Consider the following 19,921-nt stretch of genomic DNA (forward strand, 5'->3'; position numbering starts at 1 on the left):
AAGTCGTTCTACCAAGGGGCTAGTGAAGAAAAAGACTGCGCTAGTTTATGAACTTTAAAACCTTAAAATTTACTCTTACTCGTGTGCAGGAATGTCGTGGTGCTAAATTGACTTTCAAGCGAAGACAAAAGACCATACTAATATATGGCCCTTAAACTGTATACGACATTTAATATGTGCTTAAACAGACTTTGATAAACATCCCAAAATGGGCACCTGATGATGCCACAAAGGAGACCTGCTACGGAAGAGAAAAGAAAGTCTAGAAAAGTGGAGAGGAAGAGTCATTAAGCGGATAAGGAAATAGTTGTGTTAATTTCATGGGCTGCCTCAACGTGCCAGCATAGGTGACAGAAGGGGAGCGGTCCAATACGCGCATGAAGGGGTGCCCCCCGCCAGCTCCCCTCCCTCCCCCATCAGCATCCTTGGTGAGAATGAAATAAATAAACAATGAATGGTCCACTCTACGTGCGCGCGCCTCATCCCATCTCATGCATGGCTGCCAGTAATGGTCTACTGGGTGTCAGCTTTTATTGGCACGGCACAAAGCAAGTGCCAAGACGCCCCGCCACACACCCGGCCTGCGGATAAAAGCAAGCAAAATGCTTCAGTCGAGGACAGTGTAGTCATGTTGGGCTGGAACGAGGAAGTGCAGTGGAGAGGGGAGGGACTGAGGGCGCAGCTCCATGGGGCCGCGGCGCTGCGACCTTCTGCACATGGAGCCGGGGACAGTTGGAAGAACTTCATACTGCAAACTCAAGGAATAGCAGGTACAGTGGCTTCCAATAACTTTGAGCGCAGTGACAATCATGGTAGTTTTGGGACAGGGCAAGAGCTCGGCACCGGCACGGGCAGATCCTCTTGAAGTTTTTTTTTATTTTAGGGGGGCACGCACCTGCTGGAAAAAAAAACTCCTTCAGTGTTTGGCTGCATGTGCATCATCTCATCCCTTCTCACACGCGCGCTTTTCACACGTTAGACTTCACTAAACACTAGAAATTAGACACTTCTTTTTCGACTCACATTTCATACAAAAGTGTCACATAAATGAGAGGAACATTTGGGGAATTTCCCATTTTCCATGTGATTTTGTATTTTGGGGAAAATATGGATCCATATTTTCAAAATTTCTAATAAAGTTTTTTTATTTAATTTATCTTTCCCAAATTGGATGTATTTTAATATATCTTCAATTGTTTTTCTATTTCTGATGTGACACCTGTTGCAAGGGATGTGCCGTACCACTGCAGCGCGTTAAATCGACGGCTTTAAGAATGCGTTTGTCTTTGCAACTTTTAACACTATCAAGGGGTGAATTTAAGAGTTAGACAGAAACCTTACCATGACGCTTAAAGATAATCCCTGGCATTTTCTGCACATGTAGCTTGTTTCATATTCTCATTAAGTTTTTTTTTAATTATGTGAATGGTGTGGAATTTATACCTTTTACAGGACTACTATTTGATTCAATTGTTGACAGAAAGGACTAAAAAAAAAAAAAAGACCATCTCAAAACGCACAGGAATGTTCATTTGTTCTGCTTTTTAATTTTAGAAACTGAAAGGGAGTGTGTGTAGAATTTTATTTATTTATTGCTAATAATGACTTTATGGATCAATTTGACAAAATATAACGGAATTTGTTCAATTCAAATTTATATTTTAAAGAGCACTTTCTGGATGTTTAAACAAGCAACAAAAAGGAAGTTTACAATCCACCGAATTAACTTTCGCAAAAATCGGACATTTTACCTTTTCAACACTTCCCAAAAAATAATTTTCAGTTTTCCGTCTATTTAAAACTTGGAAACACACCTGCACAAATGACTTTTTTTGACCGAAAGAAGCAGAAGTGCTGCAAATGTGTGTGTGGTGTGTGCTGTCAAAAGAAAGAGAAGTAGGAGGGGAGCAGGCAGTGCAAGACAGGCAGTTATTAAAATGATTGTACTGTCTGAATAGCAGACTAGTCAAGTGTGTCACATGTAAATGAAGAAAACTTCTCTGGAGTGCACCTCTGCTCCCCCGTCGGCCCCCTCACTCGGGCCCCCAAGAACACATCTGCTAACTCCGTCAACCCACTGATATATCATCTATAAATTTCATGAATTACTGACGTGTTGCTCCTTATGAACACATGCGGACGGGAGGTTATGCCATATACCTTAGTCGCCTAATTATTAATAGCACCTGGCACTTTATTACTTTTCGCGAATCTATATGATAATTTGAAATTGAAATTCACCTTTTCAAAGTCACATTGAATCTGTCTTTTGTCAAATCTCACGGCAAAACTGAGTACACAAATAAATGTTTCATTTGAGTTTAACACAGGATATATATATATATATATATACATATTTAAACAATTTTAATATATGAATTCATTTCATTTTCTACTGTGTTGACAGTATCGTGAGTGTGCGTGGGCTTGGATGTCTGTGTGCGCTTGTGTGCATTTTATTATATTGTTTTATATCATTCATAATTTCGACCAGTGATGATTATAACACTGTCGCGTCATTTGCTAAAACCTGCCAATCTAGTTTTATAAGAACCAATACAAGAACTGCACCAAGAATTCAGATTTTGAAAAATAATATTTACTTTTGAATATATTATCATAGAAGTATATATATATATATATATATATATATATATATATATATATATATATATATATATATATAACAGCAAAGACATTTCTTATTCTGGTTACCCAATTTACGACATTGCTGTCACCTGTCACAATGCAATTGTAAATAATAATGCCAATTAAAAAAAAATGTTATACCTCTGCGAACAGAGTTGATTTTGAATGTCTATTTTAATTATTATTTGGCGCTTGGTGCAGGTTTGCCTGTCATGTTGTGACTGGTGAGCGGATACAATATAATGCTTGCAATTTATTTGCTATCATCAATGCACACACACACGCAAACACGCGTGAGTACATGTGCCTGTTTGTGACCTTCTTTTCGGGTATCCAGAATTCACTGGTGTGGTCCTCAGTATCTGTTAACGGTTTCGCTCTTTCTCATCCCCACCCTTCTTGCTGGTGTAGCTGTTTTGCATCTCTCTATGAGTAGATACCCCCACCCCCAACCCCACTCCCACCCCCTAGCACATAAACACTAATGTATAGACGCATGCAACCCTCTGTCAACCCGCAAGCCTCTTCCTGCCTCTCCTCACTGATACTCAGACCAAAACTTTTCCAGTGCTTCTCTATGCACGTACGCACCCACACACACGCACAGACTTCCTGACTACTGAATGTGCACCATACTTTCCAGACGTCTTTGCAAGTAGGTTTTGGCTGATAGTGTCAACCACCAACACATCCGTGATTCCCCTCACACCATCTGCCCAGAAAAAGGGCACCAGAGAATACATTCTGTAGCCCGACCTCCAAACTCCAGATGCAGAAGGAAGGTGGCGCACGCAACACCCAGCCCGATGTGCAGTAAATCATCTGCACCAGTGACCTTTGCCCCCCTTCCACTCTTAACACTTGGGTGTCTGCACAAGCTCCTGACTTGACTCCGCAAAATGCTGTTGTGTTGCGACACACAAGCCCCGCCGCTTCCCACTATTTGTTCCAAATGTGTGGAGCCATCTGTTAGTGAAACAGGAAGGCCTCGGTTCCCCTTCTCCCTTGGGCTTGTTTCGCTATTTTCAGGAGCTTCACTTCTCCCTGTGTGGCTGCTTGGACCGGGCAGCGGCCCCAGCGAGGGCTTCTTGAAGTGGCGGCGCCCCGGCCGGGGCGGTCGGCCCCATCTGCTTCAGGCTTGAGGGCCATCCATTATTAATGGGGCCACAAGCACCGGTGACTCCTCAGATATTCAGGAGCGCCTCTGGACTCATTGCTGCCTTCTCTTGCTGCGAAAGAACCAATAAAGAGAACTTCTCCATCCTGTTCGTCTTTGCGCTTCAACTCTTTTCTCTCCACCTTCCAGTTGCATTTGCTCTCTTGACTTCTTACCCTCAATTGCAATCTATTCCACTGCCTCCATGTCAATCTCGCTGACATCCTTGCCTCGCCTCGTCTTATTGCTCCTCTTTTGGGTTCTGAATGTGACTGCGTCTGTGCCGAGGCTGCGGACTCAGCCATGCATGCTCAGTAAATTAGAGAGAACATGAGCGTTGATCAGCTGAGCACGGCAAGCACCCACTTCCACCGTGACCTGAGGCCAGTTAATTTTCTGCTTAATTTTGCCGCGGTCACTTTGCATTTTTTAGATGATTACGTGGCAGGAAATTAACAATAAATAACAAATGTGGTCTGAAAGGCTGTTCCCGGCAAGCCCGGCATATATCGGCGGGCCCATCAGCTGAAGTCGGGCTGCTCTCTCATCTCAGACTCTGCCAGACTTGTAATGAAGTTGTCTGTAATTCTTTGCAAAATAATGTGGGCGACAGCGGCGTGACTGTGCTGTGACAAGAGTGATCTCACCGAGGTGACAAAGCGAGAGTGCGCCCTTTACCCCGCTCCAGCTTTGTGTAATGTTTCCTCTGCCTACCCTTGATTAAATGTACATACTTTTACATCTCAATCTTATCGCCCATTAGAGTACTTGCACCGCATGGAGACAGAGGAGGCCCAGGAAATGGCCCCGATGCCAGGTAAGAGACTGCTGCATGATTGAGTTGTAACGTGCAACAAACCGCTTTTAACCCACCGCAAGGTAATTTTAGTCCTCTGAGAGAGGCGCTTGGGGTCCTTTGCGCGGTGTGTGACGGGAGCTTTTTGATGCGTGTCACGCCAGGCCGAGACAGCCCCCCTGCCAACGAAGCGGCCGAGGACGCAGAGGAGCCCATGGCTGTCCCAGAGGACCTGTCTGCAGGCTCCGCCCACCAGCAACACAACAGAGGGGAAAAAGGTATTACTGAGCCACACCGTTCCAAAATCACGGTGCACGTTCTCATCGTGTGTGCGTTGGTTTTGCCCAGTTTTCTTGATTGAAGCGTGGGCAGCATGGTGGTACGCCCTTTTATTATGTCTGCCTAACAGTTCGGATGTTAGACGTTTAAATCTCAGCTCTGGCCTTCCTGTGGCGGTTGTATGCTCATCATGTGTTGCCGTAGGATTTCCCCTGGTACTGTGGCTTCTTCTTACAAGCCAAAAACATGACAAATAATCTAATTTGTGTGTGTAAAGCATGTTTGTCCGTGTGAGTCCTAGGATGGGTTCCTCACCCGCAGTCAGATTAGATCCAGCCGATCAATGACATTAATGAGTAAAATCGATGAACTTTTAGTGAAGACAAGTATATTAATTGTACTGGATTGATTCATTCTTAATTTTTATTTTTTAAAATATCTTAATTCATCTTTATTTTTTAAAATATCTTAATTCATCTGGCCATACATTTCAATGAGTGGGATTAAAAAGCAATGTAATCACTCCCAAAGCAGCAATTAAGTCAAACTCATGTCAGCCTAAAAAAAAATTACAAACATTTTTTTTTTCTCCCAACATGACCCTTTGGACATTAAGTGGGAAATATTTGCGGCGACTATTCCCCTGGATCAATTACAGTCTCTAAAAAGAGAGGAATGGATGCATTTAGGTCACTGGAAAAAAAAAAAATCTTCTGATCCATGGCATGTTAATTAATAATCTAAATCTTAAGGAATAGCTAATGTGGCCTTGATTTGAATCTGTCAACATCAAGCTAGGGAATATCACAGTGACGTTAAGGATGCTCGGAATTCTCATCTGGGCCTTATATTTACCTCAAGTCCCGCAAAATGAATATAATAAAAACATAGAGCACATTTTTTCACATGGAATTTTTGTGGGGCTTTTAACAAAGCAAATTACCTAAATTCAGTCACATATATTTCCCATGTTTGAATGTCAGTTGGCCTGCGATTGCCTGGCCAATCCACGGTGTACACTGACTGGGATAGGCTCCAGCACACCAGTGACAGGATAATTAAATAAAAAACTGCACAGTTTATTGCCATCGATGCAAAAAAAAAAAAACAGAAAAAAAAAAAAAAGAAAACCTCTATCCTATCTGTGTTTTTCCACTCATCCAGATAACAGCAAAGATTAGCAGCACGCAGTGAGAAATGAAAAGCGAGGGGAAACTGAAATAGGATGTGTAAGAGTTTCCTCAGAAACAAGTTGCCGGCAGGCAGTTTCTTCACTTCGGGAGATAGAGTTCAGGAGCAAGGCCAACAATCTTGAGAAGATCATTGCGCACAAGCACACCTGCACCCCCCCCCCGCCCACACACACCCCCACAGACAACATTTAAAGCCCAAATATATATGAAAATAAGACACAAATCATTATGAATGTGATGTAGTTGCATGTCCCTAACTTCCCTAAACAGTCAGTCTAAACCCGTGTAAGCATGTGTCTGTTTGTGTGTCTGTAACGTTAGAGAGAAAACACAAGAGAGGGAAGTTTAAATTTCTCCTACATCTTTGTCGCAATAGCACGCAGGCAAACATAATTGTCATACAGGTTCGAACGCAACTAACAACTACATGCTTTATTATTTATTCAATGCAATCTGAATTTGTGGCACAAAAAAAAAAAAAAGTTAAATCAATCTCTGAAGTCCAATTGAAGAGCATTATTAGAGAGTGTATGATTTCTTTGAGATATTCATATTTGTAAAAATAACCGGGCTCATTTAATATTGACATTTTCAGCGTGTTTATTATTGCCATTGCAACTGCACTGCATCACACTTTTAAATATTTTGGTTCTCAAATGTATCTTAATTAGAGAGACAATAAGCATTGTTTTCATGCATGTAGAATCTCATTAGAATGGCAATGAGTGAACTTGTGTCAGAAGTTGAAAGAAGTGACACGCTGGTATGCAGATGAGACAGGGAGACAGTGAGTTGTTTAAATATTCGGATGTAAAATCAAAAGTTTAAGGTCAAAACGGGCTGGTTTATCGCTAGTGTCAGTGCTGTCGTTGAACACATGGTTCCACAACCTTGCACACACGTTTGAGCCTTGTAACAGGAACCCCCGGCAGGCTCAGTGTGTGTTTCCACACAGCAGACAAGAACACTTGCTATCTAACTTCCCATATCTGCTATCTATCAACACCAAAATGTGCCAATTACTTCTGCCACAGGACTTGCTTCTACTTTGTTTGCAATACAAGGATCACGTTTATCCACATCAACCCACGACCGTTTTATTGCCGTGTGGTTTATATGTCCACTCAGGCTTGTGACGCCAGCTTCCCAAAACAAGCAAATCAGGATTCAGCATGTGACTGAGACAAACATGATATAAAGTCAGAAGCCTCCTTCCTATTCCCGTTTCATTTGACACTTCCCCATGTCCATGAGCAGTTGGGTGCACGGTTCCCTTCTGTCTGCTCCAAAGAGCTCAATTGGCTGGTCATGAGAGGCTTGCCTGGCTGCTACAAGACAAATTTACTAAAGAAGAATTTTAGGAAAAAGGTGCTTTTTGTTGAGGATTTTAAATACTGCCTGTCTTCTTAAAAAAAAAAAAAAATAGTCAAGTAGATGAAAATATAAATAATCAGAGGTGATAAAGGACACTTACAGTAGTATGCAACATGAAACTTATAAACATTATATTACTATTACTATTTATTATTTATTACTGTTAAATAATAAATGTGTAATAAATGTGTGTTGTGATACAACCTTTAGATGACAAATTCAACATGTTTTGCAAAACGGACTCTCAACTACAGATAACTGCAGCAGCACTGTCAGGTTTCCATAAACATGCTGAAACAGCAGTTTAAAAATTGTGTTATTCTCGAGAAAAAAAACCAAAAAACATTCACTTGAACTATTATAATGCAGCGGACAGTCACTTGGATTCACATTCAAATGATGATAATGCAGGTAAACTTATTATCGCACTTTAAACCGTTTAATTAACTGTGAGTAATTCTAACACAGATAAATAATATTAATGGAGTTTGTAATTCATCAGATGGAATTGTGAAAGGATTATTTTACATCATTACACTTCCTACTTGAATTAACTTGAGAACGTGGAAGTGAAATATCCAAGTCAAAATGTTTTATATAGGCTATAAATAAAACAGGATATCAATGCAAAAATGTGTTTCCTAATTTTCTCCAGTTTTGTTTGTTTTTATCCCTCAAAAAAAAAAAAAAACATGACTGCATTTGGGTTTTGGGCAGGGAGTAAAACAACAACAACAACAATAAAAAAGAGACAATATCATAAGTAATGGCAGGCAAATTAAAGGGGAAGTCAACCCAAACATTTTCTTTGCAAGAACTGGTTCTATGCAGACCTTCTGATTAATACTGTTTGTGGAATATGAGTTAAGCAATAAAATCCACCCGTTTTCATCCATGTCAGAGGGCGGCCATTTTGTCACTTCTCTCAACTGAAAATGACATCAGTTCCTCAGGGCTCAGATAACGACCAATGATGGCTCATCTTCAGAAAACAGGTAAGCCGTGATTGGTCGTTACCTGAGCCTTGAGCAGTCGTGATGTCATTTTCAGTCCACAGAAAGTGACAAAATGGCCGCCCCCCGAGATGACTAAAAAAAGGTGGATTTTACTGCTTAACTCATAGCACGCAAACATAAAATGAATCAGAATTTCATTTTTAGACTATTGAAGGTTGCATAGGACATTTTTTAGGAAAGTTTATTTGGGGGTGGACTTCTTCTTTAAAGGACCAAATTTCATGGCTACAGGGCAAATGGTGAAAAAAATAAAGCATGAGATTAAACCTATGCTCACAGACCTCATTTCTTTTGTCGTCCCTTTTGCTGTTGCATGAGAAAAATATGAGAAAACATTCTATGCACACAACAAAAAGATTTAAGCAGTGCAAATAACGAGGCATGTTCTCTCTGTAAAAGGAAGCAGCCAACACGGCAGTGAAAAAAAAAAGAAAAGTCAACCTGTTTCAGTTACATGTTGTTTTACAATTCCCTTCCCATGCTTCCCTTTATGTCACTTCTCCATAATTCTTGGTATTTCGGTTAGACAGGCCCTCTTTCTAAAGCTTCCCCTTTTCCATGGATTCCAAAATGTTTCACGATTTCCACTTCTTCCTCTTCGGTTGTAAAAGCTCAGGGTTTGAAGTGTGGGGAAATGAGGCTGCAAACACGACACGCAAACCGCAGCGCGGCCACTTGCTTGATCAGTCTGTTAATTCTCTTGACAAAGTCATCTGGTGGGAAAGAAGGAGAAGGTTGCTCATTTGCAAAGGGAACTTCTCTTTTCTGGGAACACAACAAGTCCAATCAAAATGACGGCGTTGAGAGTTTATCGTCATGCACACACGATGCGCTAGTTTGAAGATTCTGACTGATTGGAACGAGGATGAAAATCAACAAGAACTTGCGTGTATCTTTATCACACGCGTTCACCTCCTTAGTTTCACACTATTTCCTGTGTCTCTGTTTCCTGTTTATCTCACTGTCATTTGTTTCACCAAAGTATGATGGTGTGCGATGCTTGAGTGAGGACTGCAGTGAAGAAAAGCGTCACCGTCATGTGAAAAACACTTATGTCCATTTTATTTCTGATTTTTTTTTTTATTTCTACGTAAATGGGGATTCTGTGTTACAGACATCCCATTAACGTGAACGATTAAAAAAAATTACAAAATTGGACAAACAAAATGTTGAATTGCCAAAATCATGAGAGTTAATTGAGGAAAAACAAGAAATGTGTAAACAGTATGTGTATCATTAAAGAAGTTTTGACTGTGCATTGAAAAATTCTTACAACTTCAGGAATAAAGCAATTTTAATATCTATAAACAATGAATAGAATATTTTATAACACACTTTTTGCCGAAAAATGTCTTTTGTTACATACCATCTGAGTAGGTGTAAAATCCAGTGTGACACAAACAAGCTAGATTTAAAAGCAAGAAAAATAAACTGATAAGAATTTCACGACAGCAATCGCAAGGGTAATTGACTGACCAACTTCAGTTAAGCTCACTCACTCACTCAAAACTTGAGACAAACCTGACTTATAAAGCAATCTTGATATCTATAAATAACGAACCAAGCTTTCTAAGCAGGTATTCAGTAAAACACTCGCAAAAAAAAACTAATTCAAAAGCAAAAACAAAAAACGAATGAGAATTTCAAGACAGTCAATAGAGCAGTCGTAATAGTAATCATCAGACAACGAGGCAGACACAAAGCAAATGACGTTCATAAAGCCTCTTCTGAAATCTTTCATGACTTTGTAAAATGCCAAAATAAGCAAGATTTTTTTTCGCATGCCCACCATGTTTTTATTGTATGAAATTATTTATTTATATGAAATTATGTATTTATTAAATGAAATATAAATTGAAACTTGAATCCAACCGCTTCACTTTGAAATGAATTTTGATTTGTGTCCCATCCATCGAGATATGAACGCACATATTAGCCGGGCAGATCATGTGATTTTTCAGCTGATTAAGGATCTGGACAAAAGACCAAATAGTACGAAGCTATAAAGAGCTTGTCAAATGAAACAGTAATATCGTAATTTTATAGAGCACTTTTTTCTCATCTTTACTTTTTGAGAGTGAGAGAGAGAGAGAGAGAGAGAGCTGCCCATGAAGAGGGGACCCTGCTGAATATTGGTTGTTGACCAGTCTGCCAGGGTCACCATAGTCTCTGGGTCAGTGCTCTCAGTCGTGGGTTGTGGCACCTCCTAGTGTGTATACACTTCTTAGCTGACCTTGCCACACTTGGTTCCTCATCTCTAAGCCATACAGTTGCTATTTATGCATTCGTGTATGTTCAGACAGTATGTATATGCGTGTGGCTGGGAGTGTCGTTGTGCAAGGGCAGGAGGGGCAGGTCATTTCCACTTTAGTCCAATTGTTGTGACCGATGACGATACTGCTATGATTTTTTTTTCCCGGGCATAATATGGATAACTCTACAAACTTTCACTGAAAATTGTCATTTATTGTCAATGATAAGTTCCAAAAAGTATATTTCGTCTACAAAGTGGTCTGAATTAGGTTTATTAAAATAAACTAATGCGTTTGACTCTTGTTTTTGATTTAAATCCACACTTATACACATTTTGATTGGTCATTTATTCACTTGACAGGTGAAGACAACCCCTCGAAAAAATTATCGCAATAAAATGTCTATGCACTTTCACTCGTCTACTCATGGCATTCTGATTAAAAATGATTTGTGGAATATGTGCTATACAGCAAAATCGACCAGTTTTTAGCCATCTAAGGGGACGGCCATTTTTTCACTTTCTGTTGACTGAACATCACCTGTTTTCTGAAGTTGAGCCATGATGGATTGTTAGCTGAACCCAAAGCAACAATGATGTCATTTTCAGTCAACAAAAGTGACAAAAAGGCAGCACCATGAGAGGGCTAAAAACCGGTGTTTTTTTAGTGCTTAAATCATATTCCACAAATGCAATTTTAATCAGAGTGCCATGTTTCGACAAGTAGGCCTGCATAGAACATATTGAAAAGAACATTTTGTGATTGACAATACATTGCTGGTACAAGGAATGACATAGTTCAGGTGTTTTCGGCGCCTTGCTCTAGCGCATCGCATCTGTACCCCCAAATTTTTGCCACAATTCTGCTTTACTGCTGGATTGATGTATGGGTAGATGAGAGTGTGTTTGTGTACATCATGAAGGAAAGAATTTAGATGATGGCTGGCAGACATTCGATATTAACTTTTGCCTAATTGGGATCTGAGAATTTGTGATTCCATGTGGGGCATGGCAGAAAAAATGGATAGTAAATCTAGTGGTCCACAATCTCAATGGAAGTTCCATCTCTGGACACTAATTTGGAATTCTGACATCATAACAGAGAGAAAAAGTTGACCGTTCCCAGAGCAGGTAACGGTGGCAGGAAAAAGTCACAAAAGCTAGTTTTCATTTGTAACCCAAACTAATGCCACATGACATTAATAGACTGCCCATCTCTCGTTCTATACAACATCATGACAGAATCTTGCTCTTCTTCTAAACCGTGGCCCTTCCCCTCCCCCTGCCCTCTTTTCCAGCCTGTAACATTAAAGTTGAGGCTCGCAGTGATGAGGAGAATGGGCTGTCCTGTGACATGAATGGCACGGAGGAGGAGGAGTGCGCGGAAGACTTGCGCGTGATCGATGCCTCGGGGGCCAAGGTGAACGGCTCACAGCCGAGTCCCGAAGCCAAGGTCTTCGCCTCGGCTGGCGGCATCCGGCTGTCCAACGGGAAGCTCAAGTGCGATATCTGTGGGATAGTTTGTATTGGCCCCAATGTGTTGATGGTGCACAAGCGAAGCCACACTGGTAAGCCATCTGCAATACATCATGCCCGCCATATGCACCCATGTTCAATGTTAGTATGAGAGGATGGATGAGGGGCAGCAAAGTTACTCCGTCCTATGTTGAGAAGACTTCCCTTTATTTACAAATGAAAACATCAAAACGGGTGTATTCTTACTTTTTTTCTTTTTTTTTTTGGCATGAAAGTCTCACTAGAACTTGGCTTGTGTCTCTTTTGTGCATTCTGTCCAAACAATAATGATAGTGATAATGCTTGTGGTTTGACTGTGTGCATGAATGCAGATCCGACCTATCATGTATGAAATCACCATTAGCATGCACAAAAAAGAACTGAGAAACATCACGTCTCAAGTAAACAGTAACTCATCACATTGTTGAGCAATCGAGCAGCGAAGATAATGTAAAAAACAAAACAAAAAAAAAACTTGCTTTTTGAGAAAAAAAAGTATCCCCGTGCAATTAAATGGGATCTCCGTGCAGTCACAAATATACCGAGCTATTAAAAGTTTTGCAAAAATTGTGAATTGATATTCTATCATAATGAACCCAAACCAGTGGTGGGGAACAGTTTTGAAAAAGGCACTTAACTGTCATGCTGTAGAATCTAATGACACTCAAAATGGAATAAAGGAACAGTAGACTAATGTAAATGAAAGTACAATAAAGGATATAATGAAGTGCTTCCTATTTGAATAGAAAATCTTCTGTGGTTGAGTCTTTGCTCCTGAAATGCATTTTTAATGAATTTCCCCTTTTCTATATTTTTGCTGCTTCACTGGTGACTCTTATTTTATTGAGATGGAGGCTTTGAAAAAAGACACATTAAAAGGTTCTCACAGAATGCCACAACACTCGAGGAGGCTGGATATTGGTTTATTCCAGGAGCGCTGATCAGGAAGACTGGCTCTCAACACAAAGTGTTTCCTTCACTTTATTCAAATGAGGCTGAATTTGCATTGTGATGCACTGCTCTTATTTTAGAGACGAAGAAGAGGAAAAAATGAGATTTTCAGATCAAATTGACCCAGGCAATGGTGCATTACGAAACTGCCAGGCTGAGTCTGAGAGGCGCTTGTTCGATCAGAGCACCAGGAGTTGATGGGGCAGGGGGAGCACAGAGAGACGGAGCGTCACTGTGGAACAGCCACCACTCACTTTGCCCCTGAGCTGCTCCATTATCTCACTTGTTTTCTTTCCTCGGATGCTTGTAACACGGTGACCCTACATTCCCGCTCGTGCAGCATACTCTTTTAACCTGCAATCAGGAGAAAAAGTCATTGTAAAGAATACCTGTCAATACTTTGGTGTTCATTGTTTCAGCAGGCAAATTTACAGTATTTTGTGTGTTGTCTTCTTGCTCTCAGGAGAACGTCCCTTCCAGTGCAGCCAGTGCGGCGCTTCTTTCACCCAGAAGGGCAACCTGCTGCGTCACATCAAGCTCCACTCTGGAGAGAAACCCTTCAAGTGTCACCTTTGCAGCTACGCCTGTCGCAGGAGGGATGCTCTCACCGGACACTTGCGAACCCACTCCGGTGAGTGTCGCAAAGTTCAGGCATACACTACTGAACTGATGCTACTTTCAGTAATACAGAAAGTGCGTTTGTGGTGATAAACGAATAAATAAATAAATAAATAAATAAATAAGAAATCCCCGCAAAATTATCAGTTTATCGGATTTTGTAATGTATTGTTTCTGTTTGAGTAAAGTTAACATATTTTTTTATTAACTACTGACATCATAGGTTCAGAATTTCAATGTCATTTAAAAGAAAAATTAAACTCATTGACATGCAATATCAAGCCGCATATACAGGCTGTTTTTCCCAAAAGTCTGCCATTGTAGTATATTTTTCGTTTAATGACAATATAACTATTTTTTACATACATTTTTTTCTTTCTTTGGTTCTTTCTTTCATTCTTTCTATCTTTGTCACTTTCTGTTTCTTTCTTTCTTTCTTTATTCCTTTCTTTCTTTTTTTCCTTCTACCACACCTAAATGTGTGTGCCCACAATACATTTAAGAAAGTGAATAATAGGTAGAAGAGGATAAAATGAGTTGATTTGTCTCCCTGAATTCAAAATTATTTTCATCAACTTGACTGTTAACTTTGAAAATTAAAAGCAATTTTAACATGTAAAATTTATAGTACTCGAAAGTTCCTGGAATAGAGAATATAATGAGCGACTAATACGTGAAAATGACAGTAAGCATAACATCTTGTGAAAATACTACTTCTACAATGAATTGTTTAAAATTAGACAGAGCTGGGCTCTTGACCTATTTTTGCTGGTCAGTCTCCCACCTTCCGGCCTCAACCCTCCGGCCTCATTCATAAAAATGTGTTGCCACCGCCCCTCCACCCCGCCTACCCTCGCCCCCTCCACGCTACTCCACCCGGGAAGGACTGACCAGCTCTGAAATTAGATTTAACAAAAATCTCCCGATGAGTACAATTCAACTTATTCACTCACTGCTATTGTAGCGAAAAAATTACAAACGCAATTCAAAATCGATTAGTGAACTTTGCTGTTGTTATCGATTGTTTGTTGTTGTTTTGTAGTTGGAAAACCCCACAAGTGTGCTTACTGTGGGCGGAGTTACAAGCAGCGGAGCTCTCTCGAGGAGCACAAGGAGCGATGTCACAACTACCTCCAGTGCATGGGACTGCAGAACAGCATCTACACAGGTCAGTCCTTCATATTCTCATATTAGCATTCTCTTTCACCCAAATATTGATGACCTATTTTACTTCATTTAATCAGCTCACCACAGTAGCCAAACAGCAATAGGTCAGGTTGTACTGTACGTTTGTAGGTTATATGGTCTATGTGTAAACGTGAGCTGAAACTGAGACCTTTATAGATTACCTGTATATTATAAGTCAACGGACATTCATTAAAATAGTGGTGTATTCAGCAGAAAACAAAAACTAAACTATCAAAGCAGCCCTCCTATACTAGTTTACCACTTTTCAACCAACGCCACCTATTTTGACTCTAAAACCTCCTTCTCTGTCTTGCTTTCCAGTAGTAAAGGAAGAAAGCAGCCAGAATGAACAGAGGGAAGACTTAAACCAGATGGGATCTGACAGAGCCTTGGTGCTAGACAGGCTAGCTAATAATGTAGCTAAGCGTAAGAGCACTATGCCACAGAAGTTTGTGGGTAAGGGCTTCATTTGTGTCAATATATTTACAATAAAGGTAGTTTCATGATAGGTCTGTAAATTGTTAATTAACTGATATTCTTTTTTTCCCTAATTAACACATGTGCTTTAAGAGGTAATATTAGAAGTAACGCAGTGTTAGGGAACTTATATAAATCACTACTGTTGCATTCTGTAAATGGTAGCAGCTCATGTTAAGTCACGTCAGATTTGTTTTCCTGACTGTTGACTCAGACTGGATCTCACAGCAGTTTGAAATTGGCAACCACTGAGCCCACGCTTATTGTGGTAAAAGGTTGGTTCACAAAGAGTCTCCAAGGAGAAATGGGCATTTTATTTGTTTAAAAAGTGACCATTTTATGAAATTTGCTGTGCTAAACTGCGCAATGTGGTCTGGAATGGCACTGTGAGAGAATGACGACAATAGCTAAGCCCAAGATGTGTTGAACTTGTCACAGGATGTAGGTGATAATGTTTTACTGCGACAACCAACATGTGTGTGTTCCCTCAGGTGAAAAGCGTCTGTCAGACCTTTCCTACGACCCAGCCCCCGGTGAGCTGATACAGCCCCACGTGATCGACCAGGCCATCAACAGTGCCATCAGCTACCTTGGCGCAGAGTCGCTCCGTCCTCTGGTCCAGCCCTCCCCAGCCTCGTCATCTGACGTGGGCATGGGCTCTATCTACCCGCTGCACAAGGCAGCACCGGATGTCCCATCAGGAACGGCCCACAGCCTGTCAGCCAAGGACAGTGCGGCCGAGAACCTGCTTCTGCTCTCCAAATCCAAGTCTGCCTCTAGTGAGAAGGACGGCTCTCCGAGCCACAGCGGCCAAGACTCCACTGACACGGAGAGCAACAGCGGGGATCGAGCAGGTGGGGCAGCCCCTGGCCTCATCTACCTGACCAACCACATCACCTCCGGGGTGCGGAACGGCGCGCTGCCGCACGTGAAGGAGGAGCAGCAGCGACAGTACGAGGCCATCCGGGCAAGCATGGAGATGGCGTCGGAAGGCTTCAAGGTGATGACGGCAGACGGTGAGCAGGTGAGGGCGTACAGGTGTGAACATTGTCGCGTCCTCTTCCTGGACCACGTTATGTACACCATACACATGGGCTGCCACGGCTTCAGAGACCCCTTTGAATGCAATCTCTGTGGCCATCGCAGTCAAGATCGATATGAGTTCTCTTCGCACATAACACGAGGGGAGCATCGCTACTGACTTATGATGACCGCAACAAACACATCCACACATATAAAATCAATGCCTAGAAGTGGATAATGTGAAATACACCATTGATGTGTGAAAGTGTGATTTTATACAGTGTGCATGTTTTGTTGGAAACAGAAGTGTTTAAAAGCCATCCAAATATCATTTCAATTCTTGAACTTGTGTAAGAAAGAAAATAAATAGTGATCAGTCAAGACAAAATATGCCAAAAAGGCATCATCTTACAGTATGTAAATGTTCTTATGTGGCATTACGTGTATATATGTCACATTTTTCCCTATAATAAGCAGCAACTTTATTTCCTCGTTTTGATTAAAAAAAAAAAACTGTATTTCCTGCCGTGTTCACTGATGGTGATGCAAGATACAGCAATTATCTGTACAAAATACAATCAATCAAAAATGTCAATGTAGATAATTCGTCATCAAGTTCATTTTCCAACTTGTATTCTTATATCACAACTCACATATTATTTATATGACATTTTGCCTGTTTTTGTTTTTTTTTTGTATTTATTACAGTTAATGGTGTTTGTCAGTAGAATAGTTGCCACTTCTCCCGTTCAAATGTGTTAAATGTGTTTATGGGGAAAACATTACTGCTGCTGAGAGGCAAAGGCAAGGAAAATATACTGCAAAGTTGTTTCATTTCTGTCAAATTAGAATTTTTTTGCTCTCAAGATAAAAGCCTTTTGTGGCTTTGTGGGAGTTTCATGCTCACAAAATATCAATAAAGGATATTTTATATAAGCGAGAATAATGTTGATTTCATTTGTTTTTCAGTGAAAAATCATAATGAGATTAAAGTTGTCAATTTGGGCTTCTGATTTACTCTGTGCTATTTACTGTGCTTATACAATGTGTAATAATAATTATTATTATTTTTATTATTATGATAACTCATAGTTTTCCCAAAATTGTCCTTAGCAAACCAAAATGTAATCTGTCCAAAAACATGGAGATTTTATCTTAGAGTTTATCATTTGTCATGCCATGACGGCGAAAGAGCAAAGCAAATATACAATACGATACAGTGAATTTATTATGTGACAAAAAATGCGAATATTATAAAAGTCGATTTTGTCTGACCTCTTTATTTTCCACTACACTTCCATTTTTTCTTCACTTATAGGCTACATGTAAATTATTATTTCAAAATCATACTACATATTTAAGAATACTACTCCTTTTTTTTTTTTCAATATTACACCTTACCTGGTAATGAAAACACCAAAAGAGACCATGTGCTTTTTTATGTATTTCTTGAAATGCCCCTTCTCCCCTGCAATAAAGGATTTCTTTTGCTTAATTGTTTGAGTTTCAGAGTGTGAGAAAATGACACACAGCAAATAAGCAAACAATTCCGTCACAAAACAAACCTAAAATCACAATTGAATCATTTTGCAAGGGCATATTTTTAACTGCTGACATAAATTTTAAGTACAGAAATACTAATGTTCATCAAATTAAAGAGTCCATTTAATAATCAAGCACATCATTTTATGTACTGTTAATAGCATTAAGGCACAACATTCATCATTGTACAAATCTGTATCAGAATGGTTCAACACAATCATCTTTCAAGATTTTAATGTTTGAAGTTGGAAAAGAGGGTTCGAAGGCGCAAACAGAGAAAACCAGGCATTGGAGCAGACGCGACTCGGGACTCGACTTGGAACGTCACGCATGTCTTTGAAGAACCGCTCAGCACCTGCCTTGTGATGTGACGGCATCGTTCCAGAAGGTCACAGTGTGATTTAGCAGAAGTGGAAAGCAGCTGTGGCCATCAAAGCTACATTTGACTGGCACCCAATAGGAGTGGGGTGGGGGTGACATTTGCATGAGAGGGCCAATCCAACAAGCCCTGCTACACAATTCCACATCTCACTTCCTCCTTCATCTTAAATTGCTCCCTTAAAATATGTAGTAATATTTTCACCATAAAATTGACTGCTTCAAAATTAGCCAGATGTTACACTTGTTTGTGGTAGAATAGTCAGGCGTGGTAGATGTTCTCTGGCTCTTCCTTACAGCAAGTACAATGAAGAACAGGTACTAATGTTAAAAAAAAAAAAGAAGTACTAATTCAACTCCTTTATTTAGTAAGTAAATGTAACACAGAATCTGAAATATACTCAAGTCCATAAACTAAGCTTTACAGTCCAAAGTAAAAAAAACCCAGTCCAGTAACTTGACCCAACAGATTAAGTACGAAAATGAGTTAGCCTCTTTTACAGCAATTTACAACATACACACTAAGACGACAAAGAAGAAAATATATTATTTGGATGAGGAATATCTTGCTTCTCACTCTGCTGCCCACATCAGCATTTTTAATCAGACGCTTTAAATGGTGGCGGTGAGTTGGAATTTGATTGCCTGATTCCAAACACAGCCGCATCGTTTTATAAGAGGGTGTGCATGACATAATTTCACTTGTTTGAATTAACAAAAGATTTTTTTTTTTTATTGAGCTGTACAGGTTCTGCCAAAGATGACAAGAATAGCGGCAAATGTTTTGAAATTATTTATCTTGATCTCAAGTGTATATATAGTGTATATCAAAAACCAAGAACAGGGGTGTGTAGACTTTTTATACCCACTGTATTGTCTTTTTTATACATTATGTCATCGTCCACAGAGGTTGGAAAAGTAACCAGCCTATCTTGACAAAGAAAGGACTAGATATCATTTCAAATGTAGCAAGTAAAAGTTATATTTATTCTGAACATGTAAATGACGTAAACCACATTCATGAACAAGCAAAAAAAAAACATAATGAAACAAAAACAAATTGAGAAAAAAAACTATATTAGCACATACTGTACAACACAGAAAAACAGAACAGCAATTTTAAGTGGACTTCACACACAAACATCTTGTCCCATTAATGCAAAGTGACAGGAAGACATGCATGTTGACATGGCAAATTTGTTCACCTTTTTCACGGTGCTTCGTGAGATGTGCTTGAGACAGGGGGACACATTTGTTCCCAAGTGGATTTCTGTCAAGTTAAAAAAAAAAAAAGAAAAAAAGCAATTAGCCTGAGGTTAAACTACCATGTTCGTACAGTTTTTGTGGATGGATGGTTATTGTTGTAAAAGTACTCAACAAATGGGAAAAAAAATCAGGCCTTAAAGTTTGATGAGGGAGATTAGTTCCCAAATAGCTGGTGTTTAACCTTAAATGTGACCTCAATGAAATTGAAAATTTGAAAGAGGATTCAAGGGTTACAACAGGGAGAGAAAA

At 39.9% G+C, this 19,921-nt stretch overlaps 1 protein-coding gene across 5 annotated transcripts; it reads left to right on the top strand.

Annotated features, from left to right (window-relative positions):
• Positions 1-454: 454 nt before the first annotated feature.
• Positions 455-17,884, top strand: ikzf1 (IKAROS family zinc finger 1 (Ikaros)). Of its 5 annotated transcripts, none has more exons than XM_088305459.1 (8): positions 455-770; positions 4,569-4,622; positions 4,766-4,879; positions 12,013-12,282; positions 13,644-13,811; positions 14,841-14,966; positions 15,308-15,442; positions 15,955-17,884. In XM_088305459.1, exons 1-8 carry the CDS (start codon positions 455-457, stop codon positions 16,662-16,664), a joined length of 1,893 nt encoding a protein of 630 aa, XP_088161585.1. In that variant the 3' UTR covers positions 16,665-17,884. The 5 variants fall into 5 exon arrangements, with proteins under 5 accessions (XP_088161585.1, XP_088161586.1, XP_088161587.1 ...); XM_088305460.1 differs by having other exon boundaries at positions 561-770; positions 15,311-15,442; positions 15,955-17,883; XM_088305461.1 differs by lacking the exon at positions 15,308-15,442 and having other exon boundaries at positions 562-770; positions 15,955-17,882.
• Positions 17,885-19,921: the final 2,037 nt, after the last annotated feature.

This window comes from Idiotropiscis lumnitzeri, chromosome 9 (assembly GCF_059441095.1).
Source record: "Idiotropiscis lumnitzeri isolate Australia: NSW breed Sydney's pygmy pipehorse chromosome 9, RoL_Ilum_1.0, whole genome shotgun sequence".
In the NCBI taxonomy this organism is placed as follows: Eukaryota; Metazoa; Chordata; class Actinopteri; order Syngnathiformes; family Syngnathidae; genus Idiotropiscis; species Idiotropiscis lumnitzeri.